This window comes from Dryobates pubescens, chromosome 2, assembly GCF_014839835.1.
Source record: "Dryobates pubescens isolate bDryPub1 chromosome 2, bDryPub1.pri, whole genome shotgun sequence".
NCBI classification, from domain to species: Eukaryota; Metazoa; Chordata; class Aves; order Piciformes; family Picidae; genus Dryobates; species Dryobates pubescens.
In genome coordinates, this window is record NC_071613.1 from 22,613,764 (window position 1) to 22,641,012 (window position 27,249).

At 43.6% G+C, this 27,249-nt stretch overlaps 1 protein-coding gene across 1 annotated transcript in view; it reads right to left on the reverse strand.

Moving 5' to 3' along the window:
• Positions 1–27,249, reverse strand: part of ABCA12 (ATP binding cassette subfamily A member 12) — a 102,508-nt gene that overhangs the window by 6,179 nt on the left and 69,080 nt on the right. The window contains exons 29-46 of the mRNA XM_009900836.2: positions 26,894–27,071; positions 25,151–25,369; positions 24,314–24,510; positions 23,759–23,919; positions 21,990–22,214; positions 20,691–20,829; positions 18,988–19,240; positions 17,674–17,760; positions 16,288–16,381; positions 14,634–14,761; positions 13,627–13,714; positions 12,118–12,223; positions 8,498–8,552; positions 7,843–8,020; positions 5,839–5,954; positions 5,039–5,198; positions 2,321–2,589; positions 1,464–1,674 (exon numbers count right to left, since the gene is read on the reverse strand). Of these exons, the coding sequence (XP_009899138.2) occupies positions 1,464–1,674; positions 2,321–2,589; positions 5,039–5,198; positions 5,839–5,954; positions 7,843–8,020; positions 8,498–8,552; positions 12,118–12,223; positions 13,627–13,714; positions 14,634–14,761; positions 16,288–16,381; positions 17,674–17,760; positions 18,988–19,240; positions 20,691–20,829; positions 21,990–22,214; positions 23,759–23,919; positions 24,314–24,510; positions 25,151–25,369; positions 26,894–27,071 (2,864 nt within the window). The remainder of the gene's footprint in view (positions 1–1,463; positions 1,675–2,320; positions 2,590–5,038; positions 5,199–5,838; positions 5,955–7,842; positions 8,021–8,497; positions 8,553–12,117; positions 12,224–13,626; positions 13,715–14,633; positions 14,762–16,287; positions 16,382–17,673; positions 17,761–18,987; positions 19,241–20,690; positions 20,830–21,989; positions 22,215–23,758; positions 23,920–24,313; positions 24,511–25,150; positions 25,370–26,893; positions 27,072–27,249) is intronic.

Here is a 27,249-nt window from a genome sequence, read left to right on the forward strand (position 1 = left end):
AGGCAGAGGTATGCAGAGCATACGAACGTTAAAATGGAGTTTGTTTATGGTGCAATATACTGCAGCTGATATTAGGACCATTTGTTTAATATGGTGAAGAATCAAGGATGTGTCTCTAATAGAGTCATTCCTTTTACTGCAAGGTACATTTCTGCAGTGAGCTCATCTGACAGGCCAAATCCTGATCATCTCATTTGCATGAAGCCTCCCACTGAGAGGAGCAGAGCTCTTCATAGGAATGAGGTGAGCGAGGTTTGGGCTGTCATTGGGAAAACCTTAATGCAACATGAGATTTTTGTCAAATAATCTCACTAATGCACTGCATTAATAAGATTAAGAACTGGCTCCCTGTAGTGCAGTTCAGTACACTAAAAATCTCTGGTTTATTGCTGAGGTTGGAGATATCCAGTTGTGTGCTGCATAAGTAATCACCATTGTTACTGTTAGTTTGGTATTGTTAGCACAGAGCAGGTCATCTGAAAATCCTCCTGTGCTTGGCCCACTGCAGATGCGCAGCATCAATCCAAGGCTCTTCTCCACCTCAAAGTCCATGCAGCGACAGTATCTGTGCACAGTCTGTGGTGCACAGACAGGGAATGGCACGCTAAACCCCACCATCATCAGGGGGACTTTTGCCAGAAGCTAGAAACCTCAGTGCCAGTTCCAGCTTGGAAAAAATCCTCTGCCAGAAAATGTTAGCACTACAGTCTCTATGTGAGGCTGCTGTCTTCCTACCCAGCACCCTATGCCCTTTCATTTCAGTGGGATCCAGGCAATTAAAACAAAATCAGGTACCCAGGAATAATTCCAAGCTTCCCCTCAAGTGTGGTGCACAGTCTGAGGTAGAACCTGGTCTCCACTTTTATCTGGATCTCACAGGTGCTCTGTGTGCTCCTGTATTTTCTCTCAACATGAGTCAGTGATTCTGCAGGTAACTGCACTGTCATGAGCAAAGTGTGTTTTATCCTTTAGAGTTAGTTTTAAGTCCTGATTCATGAAACTGTGTTCAGCCAAAATTATTTGTCTTTCCCTGATAGGAAAGCACAAGCAGATAAGCCCAACTCACTGTCTCCAATGCAGTGCAGGTGAGTAAGTGCAACTTGATAAACTCTTCTGCCTTCCTTTACCCTATGGTAATCCACAGTGAGCCCCCAAGACTGCGCTGTGCTAGGTGCTTGCAGACATTTTGCTCCATCACTGTCCCATCCACTTTTCCTCTTCCTAGAGCCTTTAAACTGACACTTCATGTCCTAAATTCACCAGGAGCCTTTCATCACTGCTGTAACCCAAAGAATCAATAAATGCAACGAAGGAAGGGAAGAAGAGGTCAGAGCAGAACAAACCATTGCAGTCATACTTGGACAGCAGCAAGGACTGGGAAATAAGATGACAATGGGACTGTGGATCTGTCCAGTTTCCCTCCCCAGGGCAGAAGGTGCCCACAACCTTTTCCGTTCACTTACTTCTCCAGCAGGAATCCCCAGGCTGATGTTTTTCACAGCCACGATGCGTTTGTGAGGAAGGTGGTAGATCTTTGTCAGATTCTGGAGCTGCACCACATCAAAGTCAGCTTTGCCAGACTCGACTCTAACCCTTTCTGCCTGGACGTCCCCATCCTCTTCAGCCGCAGGGGGAAGAAGTGATGTTTTGCCATGTACTCTGTTAAACAGGTACCTGTGGGGAGGGCAGAGAGGGCAATTATACATTCTGGCAAGCAGACAGCAGTGGGATAGATACTAAGAAGTCTTCCTGTGAGATCTCAGGGCATGTGAAAAATACTCAGCAATCCAGGTAATTTCTATTTTCTCCTGATACTTGCTGCATTTAGGGAATTAAAAAAATCTTCATTCTCTTCCTCCTTAATTTTCTTCCCTTTTTCAGTAAATATTCTAAGCTGCAGCAAGTCCTGCCTTCTGGGCAGACTCATAAATTAGGTGAGAGGACTGATCTTGCTCCTCCTGGTGTGCGTTCAAGCCAGTGGAAATGGAGAGTATCAAAAATAGGTGGTTGTCAATGGACTGACTGCTCTTACCAACCAGCTGAACATCAGCCCACCAAACCCAGAGCCGGGAACAAGGGCGTAGCCTCGGCCAGCAGACTACCAAGGGACTCCAGGAATCCATACCTATAACCTGTATGTTAGTTAACACCCTACTGGTGGGTAATAGGTCTGCTGCCAGAGAAAACTTACTCCATGTTTGCAAAGTGTCTTGGAAATTAGTGGGCTTCATAATTGACAGCGATGCAGTGAGAGCCCAGGATTTAACCCCTGAGTGCTGGCTTGGTCTGTTTTCATTGTGAGCCTCCAGATGTTACTTACTCTAGTAAGTTGTTCCAGACTCTCTGAATCATCCTGTCGTGAACTGTAAGACGAATGGCAAAAAACACGGTGCCCTGGATGAACATGGCAAATAGCTTGGATGTGGTCTTGTCCAGCTCAAAGGTTTTGTCAGGGTAGTCCACTCCATAGGCTTTCAGGAAGCCCAGCAGTGCCTGATCCTGTGATAGTTCAATCAAGCCATAGCCAAAGCAAAATTGTGGGAACAGAAGGAACGCGTGCCTTAAGTTTTCAGCAAGATCGCGCAAGCCCTGGAAGAACAAACAAAACAAAACAACCACCAAATGCAGCACAGTCAATCACTGGTTTTATTCATGGAATAAATTTGTAGGTTTTGCTGTGGGACTGAAGTGTAACAATTACATTGGGATTTGCTTGTGTCTCAGAGCAGAGATAAATTGAGAGCAAAGAACTCTGGTGACAGCTCGTTTCAGAGGCGCAAGGTCAGAAAAGTCAACAGGCTGTGCTGAGGTCGTGATCACCCATAGTAAACAGCAACCACTTCCCAGTGTACTTCCTCACTGCTGCTCCAACCACCTCACCCTGTGAATGCAGCAGCCTGAAGTCCACCTGTGAGCCAGAGCTGATCCTGCCACTGAGCTGCACTGTGCCTCCCAAGACTACAGAGCTCTGTACCAGCTCACTGTGGAGCACAGCCCATTTCCCTGGAATAGAATAGAGTTTAGAATAGAATAAAATTAACCAGGTTGGAAAAGACCTTTGAGATCATCGAGTCCAACCTATCATCCAACACTATCTAATCAACTGAACCATGGTACAAAGTGCCTTATCCAGTCTCCTCCTAAACACCCCCAATGATGGTGATTCCACCACCTCCCTGGGCAGCCCATTCCAATGGCCAATCACTCTTTCTGTGAAGAACTTCTTCCTAACATCCAGTCTAAACCTCCCCTGGTGCAGCTTGAGACTGTGTCCTCTTGTTCTGGTGCTGGTTGCCTGGGAGAAGAGACCAACCCCCACCTGGCTACAACCTCTCTTCAGGTAGTTGTAGACAGCAGTAAGGTCTCCCCTGAGCCTCCTCCTCTCCAAGCTAAGCAACCCCAGATCCTTCAGTCTCTCCTCAGAGGGCTGTACTCCAAACCCCTCCCCAGCTTTGTTGCCCTTCTCTGGACATGTTCCAGCAAGTCAACATCTTTCCTAAACTGAGGGGCCCAGAACTGGACACAGGACTCAAGGTGTGGTCTAACCAGTGCTGAGTACAGGGGCAGAATGACCTCCCTGCTCCTGCTGGCCACACTGGTCCTGATACAAGCCAGGATTCCATTGGCTTTCTTGGCCACCTGGGCATGCTGCTGGCTCATGTTCAGCCTACCATCAACCAGTATCCCCAGGTCCCTTTCTGCCTGGCTGCTCTCCAGCCACTCTGACCCCAGCCTGTAGCTCTGCATGGGGTTGTTGTGGCTAATGTGTAGAACTCGGCACATAGATGTGTTAAATCTAATGCTGTTGGACTCTGCCCATCTGTTCAGCCTGTCAAGGTCCCTCTTCAGAGCTCTCCTACCATCTGACAGATCAACACCTGTCCCCAGCTTGGTGTCATCTGCAAACTTACTGATGATGGATTCAATCCCCTCATCCAGATCATCAATAAAGATATTGAAGAGGATGGGGCCCAGTACTGATCCCTGGGGGACACCACTAGTGACTGGCTGCCAGCTGGATGTGGCACCATTCACCACCACTCTCTGGGCTCAGCCCTCCAGCCAGTTCCTAACCCCGCACAGAGTGCTGCTGTCCAAGCCATGGGCTGACAGCTTGGTCTGGAGTTTGCTGTGGGGGACAGTATCCCATTTGTTCTCCTTGGACAAATGTCTCATAAATGCAAGATTTGGCTTTAGCAGACATAGAAGGGGTTTTCCAGTTAATTCATGGCAAAGCACCCCAGTGTGCAGGCTCACACTTAAGAGCTCTAGTACATTTCTAGCAGAAGAAAGGATTAGCACACACAGAAAAGTGGAGAGGCAGTAAATTAGCATGGAAAGAAACTGACTCCCAGCCACTGGGGCACAGAGAGACAATCATATCTGCACATCCCTAAAACCCAGAGGGTTGCTAACAAGCACTGTCCAGCTAGCGAGAAAACTCCAGCTCAGCTATTGTTATACAAAACAATTGCCCTTCATAAACCAAGAAAACTAAGGTGTACATTTTAGCCCAGTGATTCCCAAGAATATCTAAGTTTAAGAGAAGGTTTTATTTTAGGGAATCATCTCTGTCCCTGAGTCATTTTTCTCTTTGCAGGGAGAAGATGACTCCATTTAGTATCTAGATGACAGACAGGTGATGCTGGGCTTAATGCAGCACATGTCAGACTCAGGGCAATGACATCTAGTTGTCTCTGTCCACACTTTGTGCTGCAAAAACCTAGCAATAGCTCAAAGTCCCTATCAACTTTTAATGAACATCTACACACACCTCCTGCCCTTCTCTGCATGGACAGTTTTCTTCCCTCTCTTTTTGCATTCTCCATTCTGTCACCACCATTTCCTTCTTTTCTTGGAATGCAGATTTACAGGCAAGCAAGATTCATATTTGACTCATGCCCTTTCTATAGGGAACTCCATTAAGTCCTTGCCTGGTCTCCTGTAGCCAGCTGCTACAGATCTGATCAAAGCTGCCAAGCTCAACAAGAAGCCTCCTGTTGTTTCACTGAGAGTTTAGTATTAGCAGGGCTCCTACCTGGTCCGTGGCCTTTTCCTGGGAGAGCAGAAACACAACTGAGTGAGTGATGATGGTATTGATGCCAAAGAACAAGTTGACACAGACATAGACGATGAAGGCCATTCCTGTTTCTTTGAAAACTCCAGCCAGCAGGTACATCCAGGAAAACGTCGCGTATCTAGGAAATGCCAACAGTGCAGAGAATACACTGCAGTAGCTCAAAGTGTGATTGAGAACAAACAACTGAAGACCTCAGACAATGTATCAGTTCTGCTCTGGATGTGACTAGATTGCCGTATTGCAGGTGCTTGAAGGAGGAAAAATGGCTTTGAATCTGTGAGAATGCGGATAAAAAGTCTGAGATGCATACTGTGAACACGGAGCCTCAGCTGCAAGCAGACAGCCTAGGCCTGAAGTGTTCAAAGCCTGGGAGACAGTTTTGCCAAGTTTTCCTGAAATGTGCTGCTGGTTGGTTTGGTTTTTTGTTATGTTGGGGTTTTTTTTCTTCCTCTCTGGTTTTGAAATGCTTCTGTTATCTTGAACTTTGCAGTAGTTCAGTAAGCATCTGATTACAGCTTGGGCTGTCACTGTGACCTTGAATATTTCATACCCTCACGTAGAGTTTGCTTTGAATAAAGCAGGCATGACAATAGTTTAGCTCACTGCTCCTGGAAGGAGCAAGTAGTCACCACTGGTAAAGTGCAGGTTGGAGAAAAAAAGCCTATATATTCCTCCTTGGCTCTCAAATTGCAGCAGCCTGCAATAGCCAGGTCCTCACTCTGTGCAAACATATTTAAATAAGTAAGTTCCACACTCACCCAAAGAGTAACAGCAAAAGAAATACTGCCAGTAAGTTACTGTCATTGCAGAAAGCTGGAATCTGGAAGGATGAAATCACTCCTATTGAGAGACCGATGGGGACCATAAAAAGTACCTGAGAAGATATATTAAAAATATGTTATTAGGATGATAATTCTTAAACTTTTTTCTAGAACTATGCAGGAGCAACCATGCCAGGTCTGAATCTGGTCCCACAAGTGTGGCTTGGGTTTTCTAAGGGAAACCAAATACAGATGGGGTCTCAGCACTCCTGAGGCTTTTGGGAGTCTGGCAAATGAATGCTGCAAAGCTACTTTGAATAGGCTAAGCCTCAGCATTCCACACTGTGGGCAGAAAGTGCCTTAAAAAAAGGTTGTGAATGAAAAATACCCCTTTAGGGTTTATGTTAGCCTTGCAGTCAGACCACTTCATTGTGGCCTGTAAATCTAGTCTTTACAATATTGAGTCAAGCCAGGGACCTACCAAATGTGTGCCTTGAGAAGTTCCTCTCTTCCCCAGCTCTGGGATTTAACAGAATTTACTGGCAGGGATTCACTGAGAAATATCAAGTTGCCAAGAGCGCCGGATTAGTTTCAGCCCACTGAATAATGATTGTGGCAAGGACTCTGGAGATTTTTCCACAGGCTGATTTACAAATATGCAGCACTGGAGAGAAGGGGCCTGGATGAGGGAAGCAGACACAGGCCTGCCCAAACTTCACCCCTGTACTGCGACTTGGAGCTGCTCTGCCAAGCCAGACTGCAGCCACGCTGTCCTCAGACCCCTTTCAAGCCCCTCCTGTAAGGCAGGAGGTACTTGTGCTGTTGCCTAATCATGCCCGCCCCTATAAGCAGACAGTTTAGACTCCTTGGAGGCAAGAACGGTCTTGTTGGGGCTGCTTCCTTAGTGTACCAAAACACCTAGAAGCTTGGGCTGTGCCCTACAGAAAGTCAAGTGTTGCATTCCCAAGGGATCTCACTACATTGAAGGGACATGGCCACCCAAGTGCCCCTGAAGATTTCCTATTTTCAGGCACTGATGATATCAGTGGAATTTTAGGCACTAGCAGAACTGCATCAGTAGAAATTTGTCAGATATGTAGAGCTGATGGCCATTACAGCATAACTGGCAGTGCCAATGCTCATGAGCAGAGATAGTCTGCACTTACAGATCTCTAACTGTGCAAGGCTTTGACATGGTGCACGGAGGGTAATTCATAAAACACAAAGTACTTTAGTCTACAGACACTGAATATTTATCCCCTTAACACAGCAATGCTTTCCAGCAGTGCTCTTAACCCTCTTTACCATGAGGAAACAGCTTTGGGGAGAAAAGGGCACACCTATGCAAAGTAATGCAGCACAGTGCTGGGGAGCTCAACTATCTATGGCAGCAAGGTGGTAAATCTATACAGTGAAGTGCAGCACTGTAGAAAGGAACTTGCTCAGGTCCTGGAAGGCATATAGCTGCATTAGTAGCTGTCCTTGGCTTTAAAACGTTTATAATATATAATCTTAAAGAGAGCATTCAACAGAGCAATGGATTTTTGCCCAGCAGGGGGGAGTCGGCTGTGGGATGTGGGCTAATGTCACACCCTGTCCTCCCAGGGATTCCAAAATGGCTGTAGCCTCAAGCCCTAAAGCCTTACCCCAGATGCACAAAGCCTGCATGACAACTAATCAAGCCCTACGAGCTAGCAGAAAAGCAGCTTGCTGCTTGCATGTTAAAATTGAAATCAAGCCCTGGCCTGCTCTGCGTTGCTCTCATATAAATGTGCTGAGTGTTTTGCATACACTCGAGAGAGAAGGAATGCCTTCGCTTAGCAAAATCCAGTGTTGCGGTTCACATTTAATAGTCTTCAGTGCCTTGGAGAACAATTACTGCATAACACTCTTGGTAGTAATAATATTAAGAAGTCTAGGCAACTAGCTTTAAACAAAGAACTACTTTTTCCTTGCTGCTTAACACTACTCTGGGTGCATTTAGGAATGTGAATTATTTACCAGATCATAAACGAAGTTAGTCACCCAATAGCTTGTCATCCCAATGCCTGAAATATGCTGCAGTTGCTTGGCTTTGGTTTGATGTTCTTTTACCACGTAGAGCACAAAGCTTGCCGTTGTGATAGAGTAGCCAACCAAAACAGACATTGAAACTATGATGTCAAGTAAGCTGTTGAGCCTGTGGGGAAAATGGAGAAGAATTTACATGGCAAGTCAAAGCAGCAGATTTCCCTCATCGTGAGGTAGAGTTTAGAGACCTGAAGCAAAGAACTCCTGACTCTGTGCCTAATCTTTTGCCGATGATAATTAAGCCTAGCAAGAAGGACTCAGAGTACTGGATTGTAGTATTCTTCCATAGCATAGAAAGTCCAAAGGGAAAGTTATGTTACCATTACTGTTGTGCCAAAGCACAACAACCATGGGATACTATAACTGTGACCTCCATATCTATATGGGATCCTGCAAAGAAAATCTAACAGCACTCTGCAGCTCCATGGCATGAAGGGTGCTGTTCAGGCATAGGGGGAATGAAGACAAGGAAGAGAGAAGTTTCATGATGTAGAGAATATTTGGAAATTTAGACCATTTTATGTTTTTCAAGAAGCTGGTTTGCGTCTCTGAACAATGCAAGCATCAACCAAATGAATCTTCTTACATTACTTGTTCTTGACTCTGTCCTCCAGGATATGGGTGAGCTGATAAGAAAATACCTACAAAAACAAAAAGGAAAGAAATTGAAAATGTTGCTAACTTCCTTCACCAGTTCCTGAGACTGACGGTCTCAGAATACTGTGAGTAGAGAACATAAGCAGATCAAAGCTGGTTTTTTTCTCTGTCATCTTGGTATGATCTTAGGCAGAGTTTTGAGCATCCTCGTTTTTTTTACCATGACTTCACTTTGATGCACAGAAGATCTGAAATTCAAGCCCTAGCCCTTGCTTCTACATCTGTCTGGCTGGTAATGTCATTCACTTTGGTGAGAGCACTCCCACACCTAAAATAAGGCACATACTTGTGGATCCCTGTGTTTTAGCTTAGGTTGCTCAACCCTGACACATTCAAAACTGATGAATATGCTTCATTTCAAAACAGCTGTTTGATGATCTCGCTTCATTTCATTTGTTCTCTTATCATCAGAAACAAAGCATTCCCTATTGTCTCTCCCCACAACTGTTGTCTTCCTATGATACAGGTCTTTCTCAATATGGGCATCTCTTGAGATGCTAGCATAAATCCAAGTAAGCTACACACTTTTGTTCCTGGTTTGGCAAGGAGTTAATTGTGAACTATTCTGGTTTATGCAGCTAGGAAAAATGAAAATATCACTTTATCCAAAGCAACTAGCAAAAAAACCACAAACTAGTTATTGCATTCTTAAGCCCACTGTGATGTTTTCCAAACCCATCTTAAAGATGGGTTTGAATCAAGCACAAGCTGCAAGAGAGATATTTTCTGCTCACGTGCAGATATCTTCATAAGATTTAGTTTAAGTACTTCTTTATCAAGGAGAATATCTATCTCAAAATATGCCAGCATTGTTCATCACAGTACATTTGCTTTGTTCAGAGGTAATTTGTGCCTATGAAAAGAGAGCTTGCTAACCAAGAGAAGAACTTAAAGGGCTGTGGTGAGCTACTTCTAACCTCCAGTGAACACCTCTGCCTTGGTACCAACAAGACAACAGCCCAGTCTCTAAGAATCCAGCACATGAGAAAGGGTTTAGGCTAAGATGTTTATATACCTCAAAATGAGGCTATCAACCTGTATTTAGGTACCTAAGTAAATACTTCAGTTCTCAAGGAGTGCTGGATAATCTCTGTCAGCTATTAAACCCAGAGAGATTTGCTAGAACATGCCACCTCTGAAATGTAAGCTCCTTACAGCCAGGTGCCTGGCTTTCTGCAGTTATATGAGGAAGAACTATTTTGGGTTATTTTCCCTAAGAAAGAGCACTTTGACATAGAGACCAGAAAGCAGGAGACTGTGGATTGAGCTGACCAAATACCATACTGAGCAAATAAATGTGAGAGGGAAAATTTCACAGGAGATTCATCTCAGAGAGGAGAGAAACCAACAACCTTCAGTCTTGTCATCAGTGAGAGAAAGAGAATTAAAATCATGGGCTGCTGATAAAGCCACACAAACAGCCAGGAAATGTCTCCCTTCTCTAAAAGAGAGAGAGAGAAAGAAAGATACTGTCTGTCTAATCTGTTAATACTTCACTATAAAGCCATTTTCCTTTACTAAAGCTTAGGCTAGAAGTCAAAATTTCCATTTCAATGCTTTCCTTTTTTTCTGTTGGTGGGGATTGAGAGAAGAGAAAGCACAATATACATAAGTCAAAAGCTATTATGACTTGCTTAGTGACAAGGTAAAATGCTTTTTATGTGGTGGTTGGTTGGTTTTTTTGTTTGTTTTTTTTTTAAATATATGCAGTCTAAGTCAAACCTCTGAAGTGGGACTGGCACCCTCTTTCAAACTGCTGAAATGACAACACAGTTTTATCTGGCCATTTCAATGGTTCTTAAACTGTCATTTATTTGTCACAACAACAAATAGATTTAGCTGCCAGGAACATACCACGCAGAACGTCTGTTCAATTGTATTTCAGACTGGGTTTACACTACCCCAGGGGAGCTATCCTTATCCATTCATTTTATTTCCCCCATTCTATAGCTTGGGAAACAGAGAATTATCTGTCTGGTCATTTACTACTTAAACATTTCTTTCCCAAAACACATAAGCAGCAGGGCAGATGGAATAAAAACTGCCGCTCTTCATTCCCACTGAAAATTGTTATTTTGCCGGTATAAAACTTGCCCTGTGAAAAACTTTCTGATGGTTCACACAAGCTTCCTGCCTTTTCTCTTGCTGCAGCACGTGTTGGGAATACAGAGACACGGCAAGAAGCTCCGCTGCTTAATAATTCAGCTGCTCTGGGATGTTCTTGCCGCTGGAGGCGCCTGGCTCAGGTCTCCTCGCTCCACACCCAGGCAGGGGATGCAGCTTTGTGGTGTGCTCCTGCGGCACACACCGAAGAGCCTGAATATTCTGACTCGGAGGGCCATGCTGCACATCTCAAAGGCAGGAGCCAGTGGGTATTTTAGGACTGCAGCGGGGACAAGGCACTGGTTTTGCTTGTTGTGAGCTGAGCTTGTGGTGAGGGGAGTGTTCAGTGCATTGGTATGTGGAGGTGAGAGGAGACTTCTGTTTTGACTCATAATCAGCTTTCTGCTGTTTCTTTAATTCATGGCATGACACTCAAAAGCTTCAGACCAGATGCCTTTCCATTATAGCTCAATTTAGACACATCAGTGAGGAACAGTCTTATAAGCAAAGAGATACTGTCACCTGGACCAGCAGGCCTCTGAGGTGAGGGGGGCTAGGCATGAGCAGGACATGGCCAGAAGGGCACTATTTGTCAAAGAAAATCAATCAGCTGGGCATTTCTGCACACAATTGCTATTCTTGTCAGACCCCATAAATCTTTGTATAAGATGTCTCAAAATGGCATCAACAGAAATCTTTCTCTTCTCCCTCCACCCCTTCCATCTCTAGCAACAGGCATACATGCACAGACACATTTGTGCCCAGGCTGCACCCTTAATGTAGGATAAACTGTAGATGGCAAAGTAAAGTGCCCTGGTTTATCGGGAGGAATTTGGGTTGCTGCATTAAATTACTGAAGAGAAGCTGCAAGAACTGATAACCCCAAATGGGTGCTAACACTCCTTGGAATCTGGGTATGTGGTGTGTCAGAGGACAAAGATAGCTGAAAATGAAGTTCCTCACTTAATCTCACTCTCTCTCTTCCTTATTCAAACACAAACACACATACTCACACATCCTGAGTTGCTCTCAGCAGAAGGATGACATATTAAAATTTAATAATCTAACCCACCCCCAGAGCTGACCTAAAGTAGCCTCCTTTCTATGCATAACTAATGGGCAACTTTCAACAAGCAGCTATTTCAGTGCCTTGATGAGAGGCAATAGATCAAATAGCGACCACTGGCATGTTTGGGGTGAAGGAAGTATTGTACCTGGGAGCTGGGGTCCTCTCTGTCTTGGTCCCCTGAATCTTTGACTAAGACAAACGAAATATGTGCTTTATTCATGTTTTTCTATTCTGTTTTCCAAGTAATTACATAACTGGGAATACCTGAACAGCCTCATCGAAGTCAAGGTAAGTGTTGTCATCAATCTCAACAGAACCAAGCAAGATGTTCCCTCACAAAGGGGAGAAATTACCTGCTCATGTAAAGGGACACTTACCATATCTAGAAGTCTCATTTTTTGGCAAGTTAGCTCGAAGAATGAAGTTGTTCAAGCTGTTGAGATAGGCTGGAAGGCTGTGATAACCTTCAGGATTATACCACACCTGCACACAATTGAGAAATTGAAACAATTTGAGAGAGAAATGGTTGCTGATAACGTTCTGGTTTGTTCTGCTTGCACAAATGAATCATTCCATGGTTGTTATCTGAAGCCATGAGGTCTACAAGTTAAAGTCCAATGATTAAACCACATGAAGTACTGAATGAGTATAAAAACACATTTCAGTGTCAGCAGAGGCAGTCTCATCAGTTTCATTTGCCTTGTGGGAGTGAAGAAAGCAGCACTAACTAGATATGTGACATAAAGTGTGCAGAAACTTGGTTTCTTCTCAATAATAAGCTGCTCTGAACTGATGAACACCAGCAGTGGTGACTTCACAAAGAAGACTAAGCAGTCAAATGTCTAACATCCCTTGAAAGCCAGGGGGAAAAATGCTGCTTTAGGGCAAAAAATAGTCACCAACTTCACATTCACAGAATCACACCCTTCCCTCCTCATAACTCTCCTCATAACTTTTCTTACCTACACCATGGTAAACTGAGGACTGAGAGGAAAAATCAGACCCCAGGACACTCATTCTGGGGGAATTTACTTGCTTTAGGCACAACCCACATGGCAAGGTTGGAGATGTAATTTACCTACCGAAGGACAGATCTTAGGCTGTTAAAGATAGAGGCCAAAACACAGCCCATAGTGTCCATCTTTGCATATCCCCAAATCCTGCATGCTCAGTACTTCATCCTTCTTGACCTAGCAGGGAAGGACTGATGTCTGCCCCATTTCCAATACTATCAGGGTTTCCAGGTATTAAATCTGATATGTGATAAGCAAATAGCTGTAGCTTCAGATCCAAGATGAAGCTGCAAGATTATGGGGGTGAAAACATCTGCCAATTCATTGCATGAGCTTCACAGTGTAGTGAAATAAGCCTTGTGACTCCCTTTTATTGGAGCCACATCTGAAATCAGCACTGCTCTTGCAGAAATACTCTCCTGGTAGCTAGGTTTTGCAAAGAGATCACAGGACTTTGTCAGCTCTCTTGTTTTCCCTGCTATCTCAGATTTCAGCCTTACTGCTTTTAAGTCTGCTGCATTACAAGATTTTCACCGAGGAGAAACAGAGAAATGGGTATTTCAGAGAGCATCAGACATCCCTAGTTAAGGGACGTACATTCTCTCATGAGATAAAGGTGCTACTAATTGATCTTTTAATCTCTGTGTAATAAAATTATGACAGCAGAAAAATTGTCTCCTGCTAGCAAGAGAAGTCAGACCAATAAAGAAGGATGGAGAGAGAGAAGGAAATGAACTGCAGGTCATCTCTTCCATGCCAAGCTGCAGATTTCAGAGGATTTCCCTTTAACTTCTGAAATAGCCCTGAACTCAATGTAATTTCTCCTGGGTTCCACACTTCCCATGCTAGAATGAACAGATTGAGGTTAGTTACCTTAGTCAGTGTTCTGTTGGGGGGCACTGGCCTGATATCAAACTGGAGATCTTTTGTCAAAGGCAGTCCAAAGCTCCAGCCACCATACCTGAGTGAAGACCAGAGGGAAATGCATTGCTGTTTTCATTCAAAGGCTTCAACATCTTTGGTTGGTGCATGTTAGCTGCCACTATCACCCCAGTTAATTCTAGCCTGAGTTAAGAGAACTTTCCCAGTATGTTGTGTGTGTTCAAGCCAACACTGATGCAGGAGCCCTTATTTGGGTGAAAAAAAGGGAAACAGAAACTTGACAGAACTATCTCAAAACTGTTCTGGAAGCCTCCATTTGAGAAGCACTTTGGAGCTGTGTGGTCTTCTAACTCACTTGCCTAACACATCAGAATAAGATGGCTGCTTCTTAACCAGAAGAGGAGCAGCTCAGTTTAAATCAATGGAAGATGAATGTACTCCTTGACAACCTTAATGGTAGGCTATTTTTGCCCCCAGACGTGCTGTGCAGGCTGTGTTGCTGAGTCCAGACACACTAAGGGTTCTGACAGTCCCATGGTGCAAGAAAACATTCAGCCTCTAATTTCACTGCAATGGATGCACTTGTTTAAATGAAGCACAATATGAGGCTCTTCAGAGAATCAAACTTGGAGGAAAACCTCTCCCCAGGGTTTACTTCATGACAGGCTGTGTCAGATTTTCTTATTTTTAAGAATTTCTGTGCCAGACAAGGGCTTGTCTGCAGGTCGAGCCATTAACGTGTCAGCTGATTGACATGTTATCCCTAGGCTATCTCTGCTGTGATCAAGCAGAGCACTTCCACATACCTTTATCTTTGATTCCATGATTGCAGGACATTTTACCCCCTTTCACCAGATTCACAGAGACCATCAGCAGGGAGACCCTTCTAAACCCCTACTTCACTGTCATCTCCTCAAGCACAGTGGATATGATATGTATAAAAGGCTGTTCCCATTGCAATTCATAAGAGAAGGACTGGGGATCTATCTATGCTGTACCGTTTCTGCAGGAAGTCTTTGGTAGTTGCTAGGATGTAGGTCTCCACATTGTGCCCTGTAAGGTTGTAGACCGTCCGTGTGGAGAAGGTCCTTCTGTGAGGGGGAGTGTAGTTTGTCTGTGGACACGTCTGAATGGAGTCAAATGAATAAAAATGTTAGTGCCTGTGTTTTAACTAAAAAAACTAGCATATCAGGACAACATTGAGAGCTGATGATGGCAATATTCTGGTCCTGGGACTGATTCATACAGGAGCTGATGATTTGGAACTCAGGGCGCAAAAACACATGGCATACATCCCTGTGTGCTGTGCTGAACATATTTAGGAAGGTGCTTAAAAACAACCTTCACTTAAATTTGTGATTCAGTTCTACTGACATCAGTGAGACCTTGAAATGTGCTTCATGCTACAGAGGAAGATTTTTGCTGAATTAAGGCTGATCTTACTTAGCAGAGTGCCAGAGTGATTGCGCAGACAACTGCAGGGGGCAAAACAACTCACGAAGCAGAAAAATCTGTGGTGGCCTCAGACTCTAATCTTGCATTTCACAGCAATGATGCTCTGCATTTTTGCTTTACTGTCAGTTACTGGGAATATTTTCCCGAGCTTCAGAGAAACCTTGGATTAGTCCTGAATATATAATTTAACATGCTGAGGGTCAAAGTCACATTGACTGTTTCACAAGGTTTAAGAGTCCTACCAGGCAGCATCCTGGAGGCTCCTTTCAGCTCATCCATAACAAAAACCCTGGCCACCCCCACTGTGTATCTGTTCATAATTTAATATCAGAATACACAAAATAGCTTCACTTATTCTGAAGAACACCTGCCTGTGCCTGCCAGAAGTGAGAATCAGCTTTGAACACTATCCTTACTTACCAGAGAAACGATAGCAATACTTTTATTGATGTGTTAATCAGATGTCCAGAAAACTGCATAAAATAGCTGCATTTTAATGGAATGACTATGAACACTCAGCTAAGGACATGCTTTATTTTGCAAATGGCATCACACTGTGCCATGTGTCTGATTTCCTACTGGAAAAAAAGCTGAAGGTGAGTGAACACCACTGCAGGGAAGAAAGCTCAACTTCAAACCGGCCCGTAAAACTGTAACATCCTTGGGGCAGAATCTGCCTCTTCCTCATGTGCATGTAAAGACGCAGCACCACCCATATCTGTTTCTTTAGGTACCATCATAATGCCAATAACTAATATTATTAATCATCACTCTTTGTAATAGAAAGCAGAGTAAAGTCAGATGGGTATAGACTTTGCATAAAGTTAAATTCTGAAAAGCAAACAACAGAAATAGCTGTGCTTTTACATAATGACACCGCTTGTATGAAATGCAATTTTCCTCTTGAATACATGGTCACCTCTGCTAAATGGGACAATCATCCAACATGCAAAAACACTATTAAACCTTTTCCCACCACAGGAAGCAAGGCAGGTGCATTGGCAAGCAAATCTTCTGGGGACACTGCTGCCTTTCCTGTCCCCAAACTGTTGCAGCCAGTGGTTATCCAGTGCACAAAATCAAACAAGGCCAAAAAAAGACAGGAGGAATTTAAACACTGAGTTCCTCTTAGTGTCATGCCCACCCACAAAACCACTCAAATAGTCCCCCAAACACTTTAGGTTTTATGCAAATTACCTGGATTCCATGTGTGCAGTTGCAGGCAGAGTACGTAGATCTCTGGTTTCCACTCATAATCCACTGGCCAAGCATGTCCTCCTTTAAACACTGCCTGAAAGTGAACACATTTTCCTCTGAGGTCTTCTCTGCTCAGGTGTGCAAATGATACTAATTGCTGTCATGTTCAATGACAGCCAGGATGGCAGTGAGCAGCTTCAGTAGAAAAGCAGACCTTCTTGTCAGCTCTGGGTGCTTCAGGGAATGCCCATCCTCCCACTGCCTTCAGCAGAGAGCCCTCACTACTGCTCTCTGTGCCTGTATTCATTCAGCTGATTAGAAGGAATTCAGACATCACTTCATTCCCACCATAGACAGTGTAAGGAGATAGCACCCAAAGGCCAAAATCACCTCAGAGGGCAGAAATAAGGACTATTGTCATTGCAATGACTAGGCAGTCACTGCAAATACTCAGTAGAAATATTTGCCGGCAGATACATGGCATGTGTGAGCATGCAAGTCTGCCCAGGGTTTTACTACCAATTCCTTGAAAATTTATCTGCAGAGCAAGAAACAAACAGCTTTTAGATGCATATAACAAAAACTATGCTGAGAACTTTCTGGGTGGGCTCAGTGTTTTAACTGGGATTACTGGGGAGGGCTGCCCAGGGAGGTGGTGGAATCACCATCACTGGAAGTGTTTAAAAAGAGACTGGATGAGGCACTTAGCACCATGGTTTAGTTGATTAGATGGTGTTGGGTGATAGATTCGACTCAATGATCTCAAAGGTCTCTTCCAACCTGGTTAATTCTGTATTCTGTGAACACTACTTCCAAGATATAAGAGTAACTTGCTCTTGTCCTGGCATCCTGCTACCACCAAAGCTATTTCCTTACTACTTATAGTAGTAAAGGAGTCCACTTGTGGTGGTGAATACTTCTGAAGGCAAGCAAAGAAAACCAGTGTCAAGGTCCTGTGAAGGTGTGGACATCCCAGTCTCAGCCTTAAAGCATGGTATCGTTTCCTGTCTATCTACAGTTCTGTGCTGACAGACACAAGCCTTCACTCCACACAGGCTCTCAGTAGGGCTGAGGTCTGCTTCACACCAATCATAACTACAGCTCCCTGCACAGAACCGACTTGCATCCTGCCAGTGCAAGTCTGTGAGCAGTGCAAGATGGCACCTGCCGGCAAAAGGGCAGTAAGACATCTAATGAGCTGAAAGAGCCTGCAAGTCAATCTGAAGAGAGGCAGGAGGTATTTTTTTTCCCCCCTCCATGTGGCACCAACATATGAAAATTGTGCAGACGATCAAAGGCAGTTATTAAAGTCTAATAGCCAACAGTGTTATGTCAATTCTCTTGCAGAGTCAGAATTTAAATGGGAGAAAACCAAGAATTACTTACGAATTGCTTTCATTCATGCATGTGTTATCTGTTCCAGGGAAAGCAAGCACTGAAGCAACTAAAGCATCTGTGGTTTCATTAAAATTCCTATGATTTAACAAAGAAAAAAAAGAAAAAAAGAAAAACAGGAAAATGTTCAAAGTGCTTCTACTACACTGAGCAGAGGAAAACTGTCTGAATGAAAATGGGATTTAAGTTGTTAAATAAATGATTCTTTGTGGTACTAACCCTGCAGGTCACGGAAGTGCATGCAGTACATGAGGACAGTCACACAGATTTAAAAGGACTGCTCATTGCTTAGAACTGCACAGCTACACCAGTGATCTGCTGCCTCTAGATCTAAGCAAGACACTGACAAACTTTTGGACGATCAAGATTCTGTTTCCAACAAAAAAGCACCTACTGCAATTTTCAATCACTACTTCCAGTCTTGTCTCAAGGAACTCTCTCATTTGGTTTTGGTCTTTCAAGGAGATGCTTCTCTTCTGACCCAGCTCGCTAGCAATGATCCATCAGGAGAAGCAGAGAACAGTAGGAACAGAGGACTCAGACATGCAATTCTGGTTCATTCCCCTATCATGCAGGATTGAAGCAGAAAGGCATGAGGAGTCCTGAGAAAGAATACCTAAGAGCAGACATGCTTGCTTTAGAGCTGAATTTTATATCTCTAACTTAAAGCTGAGAACTACTGGAGAAAGACAAACATTCACATCGTGAAATGAGAATGATACAATAGTAATAACTTTGGTATTACGATTTTACAGCACAATTACACAATGAATTGGTGACATCTTAATCACACAGAAAAAGCATGTGCCCTTCAAAGTGGTATTGTGCCTTGGACTAGTGGGGCCTGGGCAGGAAAACACATCCTGTACTGATAGAGAGGACTGCAATGCAGACATCTCTCAGGATGGATAGAATTTGATCCAGAGTTGTTATGTTGGAGACAACTTGCTTGGAGTCTTCCATATCACATCAGGGGAAGAGTATATATATTAAGAAAATTCCCTGTGTATGGCTTTCACAGGGCTGGAAGACTTCAGTGGGAAACATAAGGAATGCTTCTCACATATTCCAGAGTTAAATCAAACTTCCCCCCCAAAAAAGCTTTCTGATTGCTCGTCTCAGCCAAACCATCTCCCCCAGAAATCCCTCAGGAACAGGATTCCTACACCTTACCTTTGTCACGTAACTACACAGATAACATAGCTGCATGTCACACTTTTCCACTGTGCTCAGAAATAATTCTGATGGCAAAACTGCCTCTTTATGAGACAAGTGGGTTTAATAATGACCAAGAACACCACTTACCCAAAGAAGTCTGCCTGGTCAGATGTGCCGTACAGAGAGGGAGAAAGAAGCAGTTCAGGATATTCAGTCTCCTTAGTTCTCAGCATCCCAAGCCCCATTGCAGCTGTCACAAAGAGGACTGGGAGGATGACCTGAGCAATGAAGCCTCTGACATCCCGCCGGGTATGGTGAAATCTCTTAATGAACAAAGCTGATGTCTGCTTCAGCAGCAATGGCAAACCCTGCAGACTTTTTGATCTGATCAGGAGCTGATCTGGGTATGAGAGAGAAAGTATTTTGTTATGGATCAGTATTTCTGATGATGTAGTATATTTAGCTTCCTGCACTCCCTGTTTTAGAGTAGAATAGAATTAACCAGGTTGGAAAAGACCTTTGAGATCATCAAGTCCAACCTATCATCCAACACTACCTAATCAACTAAACCATGGCACAAAGTGCCTTATCCAGTCTCTTCCTGAACACCTCCTTCACAGATGGCACATCAAAACAGCTCAGTGACAACATACACAAAGGTCAAGCTTTGGACAGGGCTCAGATTTGGACTTTTTAGTCATAAGCTCATGTAGCACCACTTATTTTTTGTTTGATTTTAGATGTGTGCTTATAGTGAATTCATTCTGAGACCTTACAAGAGTAACACAGGCTTCCAGATTCAACAAGTTATCTACATCCTACCTACCCAGCTGCAACTTATATTGGAGATGTGTTATTCTTTTATATCTGTAAACTGCATTTTAACATAATTTAGAAAGCAGGTCCTCAGACAAAACAATAAGATAATTAGTCCTGGACTAAGAAGACAATGCTTCTGAACCCACTAATCTTTTGCATGGGCAGGGTGGTGGTATACTAAAAGCAGAGCCAAATCCTGTAGAAGCTATTCCTCTTTATGAAATATGAACACCTATAACACAACATGAAGCAAATCCTTTTTGGTGCTCTCATTACAGGTGACACAAAACACTTCTCTATGCATATGAGTTACTGTGAACAGTAACATTTACAGTGCAGGTCAGCTTTGAGAAGTGAGCATGAAAATATCTCTGCATTGTCCCTTGGATGCTCCCCAAACCATAAATGGTGTATTTTTAAGCACAAAAATTAATGTTTGTCCTCTGAGAGAACATTTTAACCCGGTGTTTGCTCATTTTTGGGCCATGCCACCTTTTGCAGCTCTCAGACACTCGGAGATGCTGGTGTATCTTGATTTTCTTCTGTACATGAATTTATCCCTGCCTGGCCCTGTGAGCTGTTTTACCAGACGACAAGGCTGCAACCCAACAAAAAGCAGCAAGAAGGATCCAGCTCACAGCTGTGCTGCTTTTGCACCAGACTAAGGAATTTCCACAAAGTTTCTCTCCTGATTTACTAGTTATGTGGAAACAACCCTACATCAATTACAGAAATTGCCTTCAGAGGTGTACACTTCCTCTTTCAACCACACACTGTATGTGATTAGATTAAAACTTAGATCCATTTAAAGGAAAGCAGATGCAAACAACCCCCCTTTTAAATTTATTTTGTGATTCAGACTATTCCAAACCAGTGGATCTAAACAACTGTTGAGTACTGTACTCCTAGTGTCTTATTGGTTTTGCGATTCCTGCTTGGGTGAAATGTGGTTTTCTACAAAGAAAGAAGTCTGGGAGCTCAAATCAGTCCATCTGTCACTGTTTGTGACAAATCTGGAGGTAATTTAGTACCATCTCTTTCTGTGAAGGTATCTGTGCTCAGAGACATTTCATCACTGCCAATTTGACCACTGGCTCCAGGCAGCTGTTGGGGCAGTTCAGCATCTTCTTGCTGGTTCTTCACAAGCTCTTTTGTCAGATTGAGAAACACCTATGGAGCAAGAAATTATGAAGGAAAGTTGGTCCAAATAACTCCATTTACCAAAACAATAATAATTAGAATGCACTCTCCTACTTTGTAGCTATAGCTTGTGCAGCAATTGTGGATTACAAACCTCTTTCTGTTTGCCCTTTGTGCCCCGTGAGAGAAGCTCACCTTTTTTCAGTGGGAAACTTTTGCTGTACAGCTTCTTGTCACGTCCTGTTTCTCTCCTGCTGCAGCAGTGAGAACCTACACCTTTGCAGCTGCCCTCTGGACTTACTTTCTCTTAATAGGACCTGATAGCTGACTACTGAGTAAGTGTAAATGAGGCTGTGTTTCAGCTCAGGCCCTGCATAACTCTACGCTCTTCATGCCCACACAGTAAGCAGCACACAGAAAGCTCTCCCTGCATGACACCTCTAAAAAAAAAGAAGGGCCGTTTCCCTGTGGTATTTTTCCCTCTGGGCTCCAACAATCCTGGCTGCCTCCATACTGGGAGTGCGCACAGTTGTGGCACCTGAGCTGCATATGAGACCTGCTGTATAACTCCTTGCTGCCTCAGGAAAACACCTTTAAAGCAAGAATTTCTAAGCAGAAAAGTAACAAATCTCCCTCCTTTCTTTCTGCAAGAAAAGGGTGATCACTGCTGATTATTTATATTATGTTTCTGATGCAACTAAATATTTGTGTTTATTGCCCAGAGAGTTCCCATGGTCAGAAAGATCCCTGTGTGACTCACTTGCACAATACAGCATCCACACTGAACTTGATAATTTGGACAGTTTGCTAAATCCCTCTCTGCTGACTGCATCTGTAGACAAACCTTGATTTGTGGAGACCAGGAGAATAATTCAAACAGAAACACCTCATTGCCCTCTCTCTGTAGTCTAACTCCAGTAGTTCATTTGCTGGGTAAAATGCCAAAAAGCTGTTAGCAAGGTGAGACAGTGGTACACTTCATGTATTTGTTGTGTATAGATTTATGAGTACATCTACACATTCACATGCTCATGAGTGTAACACAGGAAACTACCAAAACACCTCTTCCCCTGCCTGCAACTCTCACATCCAAACCATTCTACTGTCTAGCCCAGGAGGCAGAGCTACACAGTGCTGTGAAGTTAATGTCAATAATGTTTCATTAAATTGAGTGGATCCTGAGCTCATACCTCTTCCACAGTTGTGTTTGAAATCCCGTAGCAACCAAGGTGGAGATCACTCAGGCTGGTATCAAGGGCTCTGAGAAGAGCCTGGTAGGCTCCTGAGACTGTGGATTTGAAAGGAGGAAGCACATACACAAGCTCTCCACCAATATCCTCCTTAAGATAAGCCTCTGGGAGGTGAGACTGGATCAATGAGGTAACTGCTGTGGTATCACACTCCTCTATCATGTTCTGAAAAAGGAAGAGAACACTTTATGGTCACTGAAAGGGCTGTGAGGTCAAAATTCCTCCTGCAGGCTTTAGCCCAAGTCCTGCCCCAGAGCATAATCAGCAATCTTAGTCCAGGGATGCAACATTTCCAGTTAAATACCAAAAGGAGATGAAAGTGGGTGTCTAGCCTTTGAGTTTCATGTTCAAGGTCCCTTCAAGATTTGCTAGACTGCCTGTCTATAGGGGGACTGGGACTGGACTGAATTAACCACTTTGTACTAGCTAGAGGGTTTGTAATACAACAGAATACGCCTAGCCACAAGAGAGCTGACACCTGAACTTGGATGCCAGCACAAGTACACTTTTCCTCTGCTTGCACAGGGGTCTTTTTTATGTTCTCTATATTGCCCGCAATTTGGAAGAAGGGCTGATGTCTTATGGTGTCTGCATGTTGTTCTGTGTGCTGGGGCTACCAACAGCACTGTAATAAATGTTATCAAGAGCAGAGTTGCCCCCTCCTTGCAAGCACAACATTTTGCCTGGGGACACTTGATATCAATGGATTCTTCCCATCTACTTTATTTCTCTGAACTCCAGAGCTCACCCAGCTTTGCCTTTAATCCTCAAGGAGACCCGATTCTTTTTCAGCAAAGCAGAGCATTGATATCCCTTTGTTTTGAGGGCCACAGAGGCTCTGCTGCAAAATCTTCTTCTACTTTATGGGATGTGGGGGGCCACACTTTCTGATAACATCTCTCACAGACAAGCAGCATGCTAACATCCAGTTTCTCAATAGTTCTTTGGTACCACTTATTGTCCTTGGATCTGTCACTCAGCTCATGCTCATGCTGCTATAGCTGTAAGTGTCTGTATCTCTATCTCTGAGCAAGCCTTGATGGCACCCCTCAGAGGTGAAGCTGCTGAGAGCTCTAGCTCAGCTCCAGGCAAACTTGAAAACCCAAGAATCTCTGCCTCTGCAACCAGCAGTGCCTGATGCAGTGACTGTGTTCATGGGACAAAAAGGGGAGCATAAAATTGGCTGCACCTGGGATACAGGGTACTCAAGTTCAGACCTCTGCACTGCCTGTTAGAGCTGCAAAGCTTTGTGTAGAGGGGCTGAAGCTAAGACTCCTGTGTTTTGGAGAACTTTCCACACAGGCTGTCTCTCTGAAGGAAGCTTGTGCATACAAAAAGCATGTGAATTCCAGCATGGGACAGGCAGAGTGCACTGCAATCCACCTGTCTCACTGGCTGAGGCATATGAAAAAAATGATCTTACTTTCAGCCCAGAGAAACAGTCCTGCAGATTCTTGAATCTGTGTGTCCAAACCCAATGATTTCAATTTAAAACACATCCCATTTTCACCTGGGCATAAAGAAGTTATTCCATGAAAGTGAAATTATACTGGAACAACCATTCTTCTGCAAAGTGAAATGAGCCTTCTGCAGCAAGTTTCCTTTTTTTTTTCTTTCGTGGGACATTATGACATGTCTCCTTTCTTCATATAACTGATTCAGTTTCCCACTCAAGATGCTGGAAATTTAGGACCCACTCAGACACAAACCTTCTTTTTTGTGAGTGTCAAGTGGTATCCATCACCAAATGTTTCTTTGAGGTAGAATGGAGAGCCACAGCATTTGAGCCCTCCATGCTCTAGGAAGGCAATTCGGTCACTCAGAACTTCTGCTTCATCCAAGTGATGTGTGGAGAGAATGATGGTTCTGCCTGGAAAACACAAAGCTCACGTCAGTCACCACTGAATAAACATGTGTGAGTACAGGAAGCAGGTGAAAGTTGTGCTGAGTGAGGGGAGGCAGTACCAGGCGAAAATCGACTGTACTTTTTTATAGTTATTAGTGAATTTGGATAAAAGGCATCATTAGAGTGAAGCTGAAAGTTCCTGTATTGTTAGAGTTGTGTATTGTGGCAAAGTTACTTTTCAAATAACACTGTGAATTTAGAGAAACCAACCAGGATGCACTCTGAGGACTGCAAAATCCCAGTCTCCCACGGTTTGTTCTCTGTGGTCTCTAAAACCCACAGTTGAAAGCCACTGGTAGCATATTTGCAAAAGTGGCACAAATCACCTTTGCCAATCCCCAGCATCTCATCATGGTACCTTTTTTATTCTTGGAGATAATTTCCCAAATACTTCTTCGAGAACATGGATCCACCCCTGTGGTTGGTTCATCTAGTATCACCACCCTTGATCCACCCAGGAGAGCGATAGCTATGGATAACTTCCTCTTCATCCCCCCTGAGAGGGAGCCAGCTAGCTTGTGACGATGGCTGTACAGTCCAGTCTCCTTCAAAGTCCTTGAAAACAACCAAACAAAAATAACAACTACAAACGGTTGTCCTTCAGGCATCTTCTAAAGGCAGAGGATCTGAAAATACCCCCCAGAAAAACATAACTGCAAATGAAAAACTGCTCAAGTATGGACTGATCTACTGCATGGTCACAGTGCAGGGAGATGATTTACCCTGTAGTTCAGTCACTGGCATTTTAATTTAAACCATTTTTTGGGGATGTTTTCAAAGTTTCCGTCTGACAAGTCAAGGTTAAAGGCTCATCCTCATCAACTGAGAACACCAAGATCCAAATTCCCTGGGATGTTCTGGCTGCTGCACTTCTCCACAGAACCAATAAAGTCGACATCATCTTTCTGACTGGATGATTAAATCTCTTTCTAGGGAAAACTGTAAAGCAGTAAGGACTAGACCCCTAGGCCTGTATAAATTCATCTCCAAAGCATTGCCACATTTATTGCTTGTAAACCCTCCAGAGAACAGAGATTGTTTTCTTACAGACACAGATATCAATATATTCCCCTAGTCAGAACAAGGCATTATATGAAATCTACCCAGGATCTGCAATGGCCCTCGAAATGCTGTGGCAATGGCATTACCACATAATAATTTTGGCAGCACCTTCTCCAATTCTGAAATTTTATACCTCTTCACTTCTTGGTAGAGCTCCTGTTTACTCCAGTGAGGGACTTTGATGTAGCCGTAGAGCAGGAGGTGTTCCTTTGTGGTGAGGTAGTTAAAAAGAACATTGTGCTGCATACACACCCCCATGTTCTTCCTGATAACTTCCTGGTCAGTCCTGATGTCTTTGCCATACACAAAGATAGTACCTGATGATGTAGGGAACAGCCCAGTCAAAATAGATCTGAAAGGGAAAAATAAATAGAGAAGGAAGTTAGAAAAAGCAGAAAGCTCTATGTAATTTTTTCACATGATCTTGAACTGACTATTACTTCCAAAGTTTTCTTACTTCACCATCACACTTCTTCCAGCCAGAGACCACTGAGCACTGCTTTGTCTGCTGTCTGACCATGCTTTGGCAGAGCACTGGCCAATTAACATCAAAAGACATCCTTGTGACCCTCTGTGGGAAAGTCAGGGCAAGTACCAAGCTCATACACTGAACTCTGGCTATTTTTCACATGTGCTTTTATCTTCTTCAGCCTTCCTTTCCCTATGTCACACCATTGCATATCCCATACATCAATACTCACGAATGCCCTTGAATTCCAGTTTAATCACTGGGAATTCAATTAATGCAGTTACTCTTCATTCTTTGAGGTTTGTAGGCAGTATCCAGACAGCCTCATATGGCTAACCACAACAGAGATTGAAAACCACATCTTCATCTTACCAACCACATCAGAGCATGGAAGCCTCATTTCACTGCCATTATTAACAAGAAATGAGAGAGGACTCTCAGACAAGATACTCACAGTGGGCACCACTTTCATCTAGTTCAAGGAAATAATCACCTACCTAGCAGACCCAACACACCTGAGTCAAACACCCTCTGCTCAGAATAACTACTTGCATATCATCATCAGTCATTTTTGGTGCTGTCCTGCAGAGACACATCTCAGACTGCCCTTCACCTTCCCAGAGCTTCTCTGTATCCTGGGACTTGTAGCCATTATTAAAAAGGAAAGAAGTAACTTTTGACCTTACTCAGGATTTGAAGCCTGCGCTAAGTTTCAAGGAGCTATTATACTTTTCTGCATATCACCTTTGCCTACACTTTGCAAACAGGATATGAGATGAATTGATAATAAGCCGAGATGAAGCACACATCTGTCTTACTGGTTTCTGGCTCTTCTGAGGCTCCTATTTATCAGCTTAATGTTGCTTTCAGAGTGATGCACGTATATATCAGTGGAGAAACCAAGTTCTACAGATCTGTTTTAGTGCTGTATTTAACAGCTCAAATAATAATTTATAAGTGGCAAGGCTGGAAGGCATGAAAGGCCAATGTATTCATCCACTGCCATTCCAGTCCAGCCAACACATCAGTTTCTACAGCTGAAGTATACCTTATTATGCTTTTTTGCTAGTAAAACTTCAGCTTTGGTGTGTGCACAGGCTACCCACAGCTTTCAGAACAACCTAACCCCAGGCACCAAAGTGCCATGGAACAAAATGCTGGAACAGTTGCTGTGCTGTGTATTACAGGTATCCTACTAGATTTCAAAGCCTGCTCCTAAGCAGAAAAGAACCTGTAATTCTAACAGATGAAGGGACTGCTGAAATCATCCATGAGCAAAATAATACCACAAGAGAGATTTGTCCTAATGAAGTATCTTATTCAGTCTCCCAACACTGCACAGCCCCACTTGCTTTCTTATTCACTCAATCAAGCCCCATGGGATGAAGCAAAGCAAAGGATACGCACATGGTCGTAGTTTTCCCAGCTCCATTGTGTCCCAGCAGGGAAGTGATATTCCCTTCATAGAAGTTGAGGCTGAGGTTGTCCACTGCAGCTTTGGATCCATAGATCTTTGTTATACCATGGAGGGCGACTCCCAAAGTGAGATCAGTGGGCTCTGGTTCCAGGTGAGGTGATGGGGCACCTTTGACACCAAAGAGAAGGATAGAAGGATCAGAGGACAGTTACTGCACTGCAGCAGGAGCCTGTACCACTTTTTTTTCTTTTCACCTCAGAGAGAAGCAGGGCTTTTAAAAACAAAACAGAGCAAAAATAGGTATCTTTCAGCTAGGAATGTAGAGAACATTTCACAGGATAATTCT